Below are 12,225 nucleotides of genomic sequence, written 5' to 3'. Positions count from 1 at the left end.
AATAACTTCTCTGCATGTGTGTACGCACATGTGTATACATGTATATGCATGCAGAGAGAGATATATATATGTTTTTTAAGCAGTTCTTTCTTCTTTGTCAGTATCCAATCCAGCAGTGTGCCCCTTGACAGCTCCTCAGTCACCTCTGTTCAGATGTTATCAACAATGCACTCCAGAAGTCTCCTGCATTAGTTAAGCTCTAGATTAGGTATGTTCCGTTCTGTTGCACTTCCAGCAAGATACTGGAGTGGTTAAAGTCTCCCATAAGGAGCAGAGCCTGCTAACGTGAAGCTTTTCCCAGTTGTCTCAAAACAACCTCATCTTCTACTTCCTCCTGATCAGGAGATCTGTAGCAGACACCCAGCAGAACGTCACCCATCTTGGACTGCTCTCTAATTCTAACCCATAAACTATCAACTGTTTTATCATCCATTCTTAGGCAAAGCAATTTTATATGTCAGGCTAGTTTTTTAAAAGTTTTTCTTTCCAGTATGAAAAACAACAATTGTTTGAAAAGCCTAGTCTGACTTTTCTAGCTATGAGGAAGGCAAGATAATGAACCTGATTATTTATTATTTATGTGACTGCCACTGACTGTAAAGCACCAGAAAATAAAAACATGAGTATGTCAACCATTACACTCCCTTGGCATTAGTATAAGCTTTAAAATAAATTGAAAATTTAGTCTGAAAGTAGAAGAGACCTGAATCTGTCCTAAGCAACCATCATTTCTTGGGAAAAAAAAAAAAAAAAAACCAAAAACCTTACACAATATACCAGAAACTACCCACTTCTTCATGCAGTAAACAAAACTGAACTTATATTTTGCCACTTTTCACTATGACAACACACCCGCAGAAATGGACAAGGCTGATTTTCAAAAGGTCCTAGAACATTTGCACAGAATCTAATTCCTGAGGAATGTGTCCTTGGAGTCAATAAGATGTGGCAGAAGATCTACTATTTGGGGGAAATGGTTTAGAATCAGTCCTCAAAATAACAGCTACCATCATGATGGTACAGCATCATTATATTCAGAGCAAAGGCTTTAGCACCAGAGGTCACGAAAGCATGCTTCTAGACAAATTTCATTTATCATCCCACTTCACATGTTTACTCTGGATCACATCACCCCTCTTATTAAAACTTAAAGGATTTCCAAAAATACCTGCAGGAATGATGCAACTAAATTCTACTGTATTTTCCAAAAGCACAGATAAAGACACACGCAGCTCCAGCTGACCTTCAATGACTGCTGCTTCATCATGATGTACCTTTAAAAATCTTCCAAAGAGTACCAATTTCCCTTTAGGTTCCTCAGCAAATAATAGATACTAAAAAAAAAACCACCCTACTGAAAAGCATACTCTATACAACATGCCAAAATTCTATGACTACATATTATGCAAACCAATGCAATATTCTCATAAGTATTTAAACAGTTGCCTCTTTCCTACAAAAGCTACACCAGCCAGCTTACCATCAATCCCCAGAGCTCCCTCCTTCTTGTTCTCCAGGCATGGTTCAAAATTGCTGATGATTTCCAGGCAGTGTTCTTTAGTCACATTCATCATCTGTAAAAGTAGCAAAAATGAAGTGTTAACTAGTAGTCACAGCTTCTCCTAGCTCTTTTCTCTGTGTACAGTTTAACAACTGGCCAGATCACAGAACCATATAATGGTTCGGGTTGGAAAGGACCTTACAGATCATCTAGTTCCACCCCCCCTGCCATGGGCAGGGACACCTTCCACTAGACCAGGTGGCTCAAAGCCCCGTCCAGCCTGGCCTTGAACACTTCCAGGGATGAGGCATCCACAGCTTCTCTGGGCAACCTGTGCCAGTGCCTCACCACCCACTCATCCATAGCGGTACTAAGGATTTCCAGTTACCCAGTGAGATTTTCACTCCTGTCAATCAGTGTCAGGCCAGATAAGAATTAGACTGCTTTGTGAAAACTTTCTGTCCTATTGGCAGCTGCCTGATGACAGTCGATAAAGACAGAGTTCTGCTTTGTAGGTCAAATCTGGTTAGGGTGTTATTAGGCACACAGAGCATCGAAACAGAACAAGCTTTGTCACAAACCAATGGGATTTCTTCTCTTGTAGGATTAAAGGATTAGTTTTCATTATCAAAGGGTTTTTACTTTAAAATAAAACAAGAAAATGGCTCATCTTTATGCAGCAGACAGAAAAATCAGTTACTAGCAGGGTAACAAAGAACGAGGACATAATGATCTCAGAAAGCTCCATGAGGAAATCTGCTAACTTCAAGGTTGCTTTGCATTCTCAACTGAAAAAGGAAAGAGTACAAAGGGAAATATATGTTTGTGAATGTTAGCATTTATAAAAAAAGGGCCATTTATGGTAAGCTGTAGCTTTATTTACCTTGGAATGTTTTCATAATTCAATTTTAACACTATTATTTAATATTCCTGCTCTTTACTGTTGATTTATCCTCGAATTATTATCCCTGCTATTACTTAATATTCCTGTCTTGAGTGGTCCAGCAAATCCTTTCCATCAGATGCTGTAACTGACACACGAAAACACAGCCCTTGTCACCAGAGGGGACTGCCAATGAAGTGACCAAGTTGATGACTGTTTTGGCAACATAGAACCTTTGCTTAGGGGGAAATGAAATGACCAGCATATCTGCTACCAGATCAATGCCTTTTCTGGGGGTAATTTAAAACCTAATAAATAAATGTAAAAGAAAGGGAAGAAAATAAACGTAACCCTTTATTTGCCCATATATTATAGGTTTGCTGGTTCAAAAGAAAAAGCTCTGGCAGAATAGCTTTTTCTGGTACGGCTTCAAACACACAAAATGAATGCTTGTTTTCCCTGTACATATTGTATGAGAAAGGGTAGCACTAGGCAAGGGAGAGAGGCCCCACAGGCATGAGTTGTCTACGTCAGTGATTAGCTGAGCTGATTTGTGTCCTGTGGCTAGTGTTCATCTTCCTCTCACCACCTGGAGGACTGATTGACCAATGAAATGGTCATACCCCACTTACCTAAAAAGATAACTGCCCAGAGAGGTGCCTTTCTTATTCATTCATTCCTTAGACAACTTTTGAAACCAATGGAGATTTATGACTTACAGGCATGCAGCTTCAAAAGAGATCATGACAGGAAAAAGGCAAAGATGAGTCAATGCATTTGTTCCTGCATTGACTGCATCTTGCTGTCCAATTATTTTTCCTCACTTCAGAATTTTCCACAAGTCTTAGATGAAAGATCGTAGGATCATTCAGGGACCTCAAGAAGACATCCAGCCCAAAATCCTGCTCAAAGCAGGGTCAACTACAAGGTCACATCAGTTAGCTTAGGGCGTTACCTAGTCTGGTCCTCAAAACCTCCAAGGATGGAGGCTGCAGAACCTCTCCAGGCAACCTGTTCCAATGGATGAATGTCCTCAGGGTACAGCTATTAGATGCCTGGCCATTTTCTGGTCTGCCAAATTACCACGTACCAGAAAGACCCAAACTTTTTCTGACCAAGGAGTATTTGGGATAGGAGTAAAAGTGTTAGGCTTCCAGGTAGCTTGGTTACAAAGATTCCTAATGCCATAAAGGTTCAAGACAGTGATGGAGGAAGCAGATCAGTGGGCATGTATGTGGTGCACCATAGACACAAAGAAACTTTTATCTTTTACCATTAGAAAATAAGAATATATCAATACTAGTTTCCTTTTTTCATGAAAACATATATGAACTGTCAGAAAATGGACTTCTGTAACTTCAATGCGCACAAGTGACCGATGGACAAGATTTCTAATGTGACTGATGTAGGCTAGTCCCCTTGTTAAATACAGTAACACAACTGGATAGCATTTACTGCAATACAGCACATAGTTTGCTGGTAGTTTGCTGGTATTTTGCTGAATGTGCACAAACAACTATAAGCACAACGTATAGGTGCACTTCAATACCTGAATAGCGAAGCTTATGAAGCTATAACTTAACATCTCTGAAGAGCTGTAAAATGTCTCAGATTCATGAGCAACATTAAATATCATGCTTATCATTACCTACTGGCTGCTGCCACCACCACCCCTGCCCCATATTATTATACAGGGCATATACACATGACCTGGTTTGTCAGACAAAAACACTTGCCTGTTTCAAATCAGCGAAATGGGAAAAGATTCTTTAAGACCCACTCCAGCAATGGAGATAAAGCACTAAGAGACAACTTAATATGTACTACTATCTATCCTCAAAAAACTTTCCCAGACATGAATAATCCTCTCAACAGTTCTTCAAAAACAATCTTCCACTTCACAAACTGAGATAGTGTGACAAAATAATTCAGTTTCTCATCATGGACTGTGCACTAAGCCAAAAGCAGAGCCAGAAACAGCATCTTTGCATGAGGGTACTGAATACTGGGAAAAGACAGATATTGATGGACTTGTCCTAAGAGAACCCATGAAAAAGAAAGAAACTGTAGAGACTATATTTAGGGGCACAACAAAAGAGCCTACAGAAAAAACAGGTAGTGAGAGCAAAAAGATTCAAGAAATAGTCATGCCAGCCTGTAAGATGAAAATCAAGAGGCATCTAACTGCTATTTTTCACGCGTATGACAACAAAGTTCCCACCCCTTTTAAAAGGCAATGCATCCCCAACAGCAAACAGAAAGGCATGCAGATGGGAAGGTAGGCTTGGGCCTACCTTCTGTTCAGTCTCCAGAAAGCGTCTCAGGTCATCTGTATCTAGGTAGTCCTTGTGGTTGCTGTAGGTGAGCATTAGCAGGTACAAATCACGTCGTGTTGACATCATCTTATAGAAGGTGCAGAACTCATCAAAGCCCAGTGTGCCCTGGTTATCATCCGTATCAGCCTCCTGTATTACACAGCAATAAGGCAATGAGATACCCACTTGCCCAGCAATAGCTTGAACAAACTTTAAATAAACGAGCTGCTGCACAAGAAAAAAGCAACACTGAAATTAAATGCAGGTTGATGCTGCCTGGCATGGCTACTCACTGTATGACCTGCTAGAACAGATTGATTTATCAGGCTGATGCTTGTCATGTGAGTGCTTTGCACAGCTTTCCCCTTTGAACCTCTTAAATGTATGCATTAGTGCATGAGCCAAGAAACAACTTTGAAGGTCTTTATTGTTCCACAGGGAACCCTGCTTGAAGTATTTATTCTATCTATGGCAATGAAGTAAGACAGCACACCCTGCAACATAGAACACAACATGAATACGTCTGGCAGAATTACCCCTTCATATTTTCTTAAGAAGATCATTAGAACCCAGGTCATCTTGAAATTAATTTTATATTCATGATTTGGGAGGATATCTGTTAAATCCATGTCCATAAACCAATAAGATCTGCAAGAATACTAATTTTGCAAGTAAAGAAAAAAATTATCAGTAAATGACACTATATTCTCTGGTATATCTATCCCCTACAACATGTACGTTTCTTGGTTCTTTACTTTTTGGGGTCAGGTGCCCCAGCCTGTGATCCAAACCACCCTCAGTTGTACCAGCAATACTACTTACTGTTTGCACACAGCAGAGATAGAATTTGTTCAAAGAAATCTTGTGAGAGTCTGATCACAATGGGATCCACCCAATGATATAACTATTTGGAAGAGAGATTACGGAATTACTGTGTTTCCTAAAAGCCTGTTCCTAGAAGCACAAACAACTGAATGAGAAATTCTGCCAGGGGAAAGTATGAAAAAGGAAAGCTGCAATGTTTCCCAAACAGGATAGACAATACTTGCATATTTTGTGGAAAAAAGCTTCTCCAGCACTCCCTACTTTGTTCTCAGAAAAGAAGTTGTCAGCATATTGCTTTGCTCACCTTCACTGTAGACATGTTTAAGCACATTTCAAGCCCCAAAATTAAAAAATAAATGAATCAGGCAAGTTTTTACCAAATCTTCATATTTTTCACTGAATTTCCTTCACGTACTACCATACATGCGCACTTGTAGCAGTTGAGGAAAACGCTGATAATAAGCTCTCACAACCATGGACAGCAGCACTGAGCAGCCTTCACAAAGCACTTCTGTCCTGGCAAGCTGACATCAATTCACAGTTATTTGCCCAAGAACGAAGTACTGCCATAACCCTGCAATTTATTCTAATGCACCCACAGAGATTTTTAAAAACTTACACAAACAGCCTCTTCTTTCCTTGTTCACAAAGGACACCCTGCACTTGCTCCCTGCTCTTTAATCTTGATAGACCTCACTATTTTGTGTCTTTCCCAGTCTCACACTCAGCAGTTTCAGAGCCTGTATCAGCTACAACACTGAAGCCGGCATTACTGTGGAGGAAGTGACTGGAAGAATGAGGAGTCATGAAGTCATAGATGAAGCTCCTTTAGAAATGAGCTCCAGGTGAAAATATGAATGCATTTATGAGCAAGAAGTAGCTAATAAAAACGGCTTTTCCCATTGTAACTATGGCAAGACTTTTTTAAACAACACACTACTTTTTTAACTAGAAAAAATTAATATTCAGTGTAACTTGCTTCAAGACCTACATGTAATCTACCCTATTATATCTTAAAATACTTGATGTAGCTATTTCATTAACCAAGAGATTTGATTTTTAATTTCAAGGCTGCTTAATATTCTGATTCTAAGCTCTCAAATAGCAATTATATTTTCAGTTGAGACCAGCTCAGTTTCAATTATGCATTGCATGTGGAAAAAGCAAACCTATTCTTTTTTGTTAATAGCATTTCTAAAGCACCCAATATGTGTAGTAATTGTCATTGATTACAAACAGGAAAACCAGAACACAGCATACAATAAGCACAATTTTTTTTCCCAGGAAAGTTTTACCCAGTCTCTTCTATTTAGCCTGCATCAAGCCTCACGGTTCATCCTGGAAAGACAGTCACTTTAATCTACTAATTTCAATGAGTTTTTAAATTCAGTTCTTCACTGAGCTATATCCGTGAGCCTAGTATTTGCTGGTATGAAAGAAAAAAAAATGAAGAAAAAAAGAAACGTGTAAAAACCCTTGGTTTTCTCTGGCTGTACATGCATGATTCTCAAAGGCTTTTGAGCCTGGAATGTGTCCCAGAACTGAATTATTGAAAACCCAGCAATCACTAGGCTTGCATGACTTTGTAGTAAACACGAAGCAGTGCTCAAACAGCTGCCATTCCAACGGTGAGATTTTCAGGCACCTACATGTACGTTATGTTTCTTAAGGTACGTACATACTCTGTCCAGACATTGCATCAGAAAAATTAAAATAGCTGAAAAGTCCTCACCTCCAATACTCTCACAAGGTACAGCCTGCACCCTAGAGGTAACAATTTTGTGTACGGAAACAAGCAGGACCTAACACAGTAGCACATACTCTTGCAGAGATAGGATTATGACCATTCAACCCAATAGCCAGTACTTTTGGTATTTAAAGACCTTTCAGTTGGCAGAAGACATCTGGTTTGCACAAACTGCTGTTTAATGCAATAGTCTCATGTAAAATTGTTTAGGGTCATAACCATACAGGTCTTAATCCATCAATCAGACAATTTATCACCTGCAGAAGTGAAAGACACAAACTGACATTCTTCCTTTCCCAAACAAAAGCAAAGGCAAAGGACAGGGTATTTGCAAGTTCCTGGTGACTAGCATTTCATTGCATTTAAAAATTTCTTTTTCTATTTGGAAATGTCTGTGGTGTTATAATGCAATAGTGTGCAACAGCATGCACAAATCTACTTTCAAAATTCATTCTGGTCCACATAAATTTTATACAACAGAAACAGAAAATGGTAATCAAAATTAGGGCTGGCATAGTAAGAGCAGCCCGAGAGAAATGAGCACCCAGCTTCCTGGGGCATCTGTGTGCTACAAACCTTTTATTTCTCTTTTATTCAGTAACATAAAGAAAAAATGCTCAAGTATTTTAACTCTATTTCTAAACTTCTGTTTAAATTTCGCCCCTAGCTGCAAACTTTTTTTTGGTAGGATTTTCTGCTCCTAAGGAACAACGCACCCAAATGATGGGTAAAATATTAGCCTGATGCATACGCTAGGATAACCTGTATCAGCTGATTACTGGAAACTGTCCAAGAGCGTTTCCTTCCCTCCCCATAATCTTGAGTTGCTGTGGTTTGCAGCGTTATCCTGTTTTCCATGCTCCATTTGAGCATATTTTACCACTGCGGACCCACAAAGGAATTTACATTGCACATAAAATGCAACCAGGCAGGCTTCAGCATCAGCTGTCAGCAGGATGAAAGAAAGAGCAGAAAGAGATGTAAGTTAAAAATATTTCAACCCAGAGGCATTAGAATAAATACATACAGCCATGGAAAAGAAGGAAGCTTTCAAGGCCCATTTTTTCCCCAAACTAGTCAGATTTCAAAGTTACACTCCTTCCCCAACTTATTCTCTAACACTCTTCTGCTATAGTTAGGAAGCCATAATCAGAGGCCATAAAGTGGGTCTATAAAGACTGTCCATGGCAAAATGCAGTGGCTACACTGGTTTCTAACCAAGGAAAGAGATAATTTTGCCTCCCTTTCTTTTCTCAGGAATAGGTTACAATACAAGAATGACAGCTCTGCGTCCAAACTGAATACAAAATCACCCATCCAATTGTACATATCCAATTGTTGTTCAGTTTCATGTTAAAATACTTGACTTATCAAAAGTCATGCTGACTGCCACTATTCTTAACTTCTCCTTGATCCCACACAAAGCTACCTGTACTGTGCAGGAAACCACGTTTCCATGAGGCCTGCACATGGGACTCACCGAGCTGTGCAACATTATGGCAGTTTATTAAAGAACAAGTGCCCACATACTAAAATTTATTTGCACAAGATTTACAAACTGTATCATAAAGCCTCAGCTGACAGTTTCTTTTTATTCTTTACTATTCTTTAGCAATGGAACAATTCTATAATTAGTGGCTGTTGCCAGCAAAAGTGCTTTTCATTCAAGGTTCTTAACACCGTCTAAACCTTGAAGCTTAGGATTTACATTTCTTGCCATCTCTCTCTATATGGATCAATTTTGCTTACAGGTAGGTAATTCTCTAGGGAATACTAAATGCAGAAGAATGGCACAGAGCCCTCCTAAATGATAAACAGAGCCTAATATTTACATCTGAGCAGAGATCATGTCAAAATGAGAGCAATCGTTCACTAGCATGAATCAGTAAAATGATTCCAAGTAGACTGATATGATTTCAGGTTTCTGTTTCATAGGACTGAAGGTTTCTAATGTTCTTGTCCTAGTGCATTAAAAGTAAGATTAAAAATAAAAAATTAATTTTTACACTTTGGCAATACCAAAAGGACTACTTGTTTCAAAGTGGTCTTCTAGCTGCACAGCAACAGGAAAAAAATGTGTCCAGGCAGTTTCATTCCATAAGTACTTTATCAAACCAGGAAAAATTGCTCAAAACAAGAAGAAAAGCTTTGGAAAAATGAAGACATGAACTTTAAGAAATCTTTAATCAGTCTTAAATTGATTGCAAACTGACCAGGAGTTGCACAACCTCAGTAAACGCTTAGAATAAAAGATGGGTCAGTCCTCAAGCACCAACAACAGAATTACCTTTGCCTTGCCACAGATCTTTGTGTGACCTTAGGCAACTCACTTATTCCTGCTTCAGTTTTGTCAAATTTGGCTTATTACATTTCTCTACTTTAAGTTAGGCAAAACTTAAGTATTCAGCTATACACAATGCCTTGGACAGATTTAGACTGTCTAGAAAGCCATTCGTAGATAGGTATTTGATCCCTTTCAGTGCTACTGAAATTCCAGTATTTAGTTTTCTCTAAAACAGTCTCTCACAGCCTCTCCAAGAGAACATTCCTTAAAATACCAGAGCTGCTGGAAAATTACGCTGAGATGTCCCTGACTCGGTGTAGTGCAGAAGTCATGGTAGTTCACTATGCTGAAAACTATTGGTTCAACTTCTGCTTAGGTCCTTCACACAACAGACTTTTTGATTATGAAAGCATACACATCTCCACAGTTCAGTTGCCCAGTAAATTGGGTCAAGGTCAGTAGAACACATTGTCAAACAAATAGCTCTTAGCAGTGCAAAAAACATGACAGATATGGAAGTTTGCATACTGGATATTTTATTAGTACCAGTTACCAGGATGCTTTACTAGATAATATTTATTAGAGAGGACGTAATCAGAGGAGGAAACATGACTGAGTTTCAGATCAACAAGTATAGCAAAAAAGCAATCTTCGTACTGTGTGTCTTTACGTTATCTAACACCAGAAGGTACCTGGTGTAATGCCTTTTTCTATGAATAACCATCTATGATGTGTTTCTGGAGCTCCCTTCAATTTACCAAATGGACTGTGTAGTATCTCTCAATAGAGTGGAAATAAACCAGCTGCCAAAGTATTTACAATCTCTCCCATTAGGTTTCATGTTAATTCTCCAGCAGCTCAACCCTTGTTCTTTTAGAAAAAAATACATTTTCATTTCTTACCTTAAACATTTGCTTGACTTTTTGTCGGGGTAGGTTCACATTCAGTTTGTGCATTAGCTGGAGCACTTCACTAATACTCAGACTGCCATCACCATTTTTATCTGCCTCATCAAATGTCTGCTTCAACCACATTGAACAGGTGTTAAGGAACAGCATGGAATATCACGGGATATTACTGAACATTATGTATATATGATTTTTTTCATGTCAGGAAAGAATGTATATGAGGCTGGGGATGAAAGAAAGTTCAAGGTAATATATAACTCTACTCATGTTATTTCAGTAACAGTTTCTAGACTTGCTATGCTCAACATGCAACACATGCTATTTACCCATACTACAGCACAGAAGAACTAACTTCTGAGCAAACTGCAATGTTGCATCACACATTGTCCTGTATAACCACATGAAATGGACAGCTTTACACAGGGAGTAACAGATGAAAGAATATACCTGTATGTTTTTCAGTCCACTCCTGTCATTCATATCCAAATCTTGCCCAGAACAATCCTCTTCAAGACTCCTCTCTGTCTCTGGAAACAGGGAATGCAATGGGAACCACTTTGAAGCTCTGAGCCTAGTGCTTACTTTTAGCAAAACAAATACTTAAAGGAATCCCTATGCTATTGATAGCTCTCCACCACTGGGTAATACTCTCAGATAGTATAAGAAGGATATTGGTCTCTGGTCCTTTGGCGTTTTGAGAGGCTGTCTTCATCACTGATCCCTGCCATCAGATATTTAAGCCCTGTGATCCAGGTGCGTGCTTCCTCTCCACTGGAAGATACCAGGTCAAGAGATTCCATATGGTCTCCATAGTAGATGCTGAAGCAGCAGTTGGGATCAAAACTGCCATCGGCATAGCGCTGAAAGATCTCCGATTGCTTCCCCTCGCAAACCTCCTGAATAGAGTCGATAGAAACTGGAATGACAAAAGCACATAGTTCATTAATGACTGTGTGCATGCCCTAGGCCAGACAGAATGCCTTTATCCTGTAAAGAAATGGCCCAAACCTCACATTGCAAGGTCCCCAATTCACACGGGTTTCATCTGCAACTCATTTACAACATACTACAACTATTGCAACCTGCATAGCTAACAACAGCAACTTAATCTTCATAAACTATTAATCATAAAATCATTTACTGCCCTTTAAATTCAAGTACAACATTCTTCTTGATCACCTGTGAATGAACCAAATCCTTCATGCTTAGTTGTTTATAAGATGACACGACCCTAGGAGGAATCAGAAGAAAGGTTCTGTGGTTGACACTCACTTTTGGCTTTCTCATTCTTTCGAGAGGGTCTCCAGCGAATACATGATTTGTGCTCATCCAAGTAATAGAAGCGGACCAACCCTTTGGAACTGCCACGGAGTTTGATCATTTGGGTACCAGCTTGCATGGAACTCATACATCTTTCCACTGAAGAGAGAAATAAAGTGACATCAGTAAGTCAGACTTTGCTCCCTTTAAAATTGCCTTTACAGGAAGAAAACATATCAAGCAGCTGCCCAATTAACAGTTCAAGTCAAAGGGTAAGACTTCCTGTACTGTCTAATGTAAGAGATCAGGTTATAAAATCAAAAGGTCAGAAAGATTCTTGGCAACTGTGGACTTATCTGTAAATGTGAAAGATTTCATTCCCATATTAATAGGTATGAAACATGTTGGAATTGGCGCAAGGTACATACCCTTCTTAAGACCATCCCAAATGCTCAATTTGAGCTCCCACAACATGTAAAACTTGTGCTGGACACAGTATGAA

At 39.1% G+C, this 12,225-nt stretch overlaps 1 protein-coding gene across 1 annotated transcript in view; it reads right to left on the bottom strand.

Annotated features, from left to right (window-relative positions):
* Window positions 1-11,871, bottom strand: part of PLCH2 (phospholipase C, eta 2) — a 44,578-nt gene extending 32,707 nt beyond the window's left edge. Inside the window, exons 1-5 of the mRNA XM_009320559.1 lie at window positions 11,736-11,871; window positions 11,136-11,379; window positions 10,458-10,587; window positions 4,679-4,849; window positions 1,481-1,574 (exon numbers count right to left, since the gene is read on the bottom strand). Of these exons, the coding sequence (XP_009318834.1) occupies window positions 1,481-1,574; window positions 4,679-4,849; window positions 10,458-10,587; window positions 11,136-11,379; window positions 11,736-11,871 (775 nt within the window). The remainder of the gene's footprint in view (window positions 1-1,480; window positions 1,575-4,678; window positions 4,850-10,457; window positions 10,588-11,135; window positions 11,380-11,735) is intronic.
* Between the last annotated feature and the right edge of the window lie 354 nt (window positions 11,872-12,225).

The sequence above is a fragment of the Pygoscelis adeliae genome, unplaced genomic scaffold (genome assembly GCF_000699105.1).
Source record: "Pygoscelis adeliae isolate BGI_AS28 unplaced genomic scaffold, ASM69910v1 Scaffold213, whole genome shotgun sequence".
In the NCBI taxonomy this organism is placed as follows: domain Eukaryota; kingdom Metazoa; phylum Chordata; class Aves; order Sphenisciformes; family Spheniscidae; genus Pygoscelis; species Pygoscelis adeliae.
Note: the sequence above shows the minus strand (reverse complement) of the source record. Positions and strands in the feature narration are given on the sequence as shown.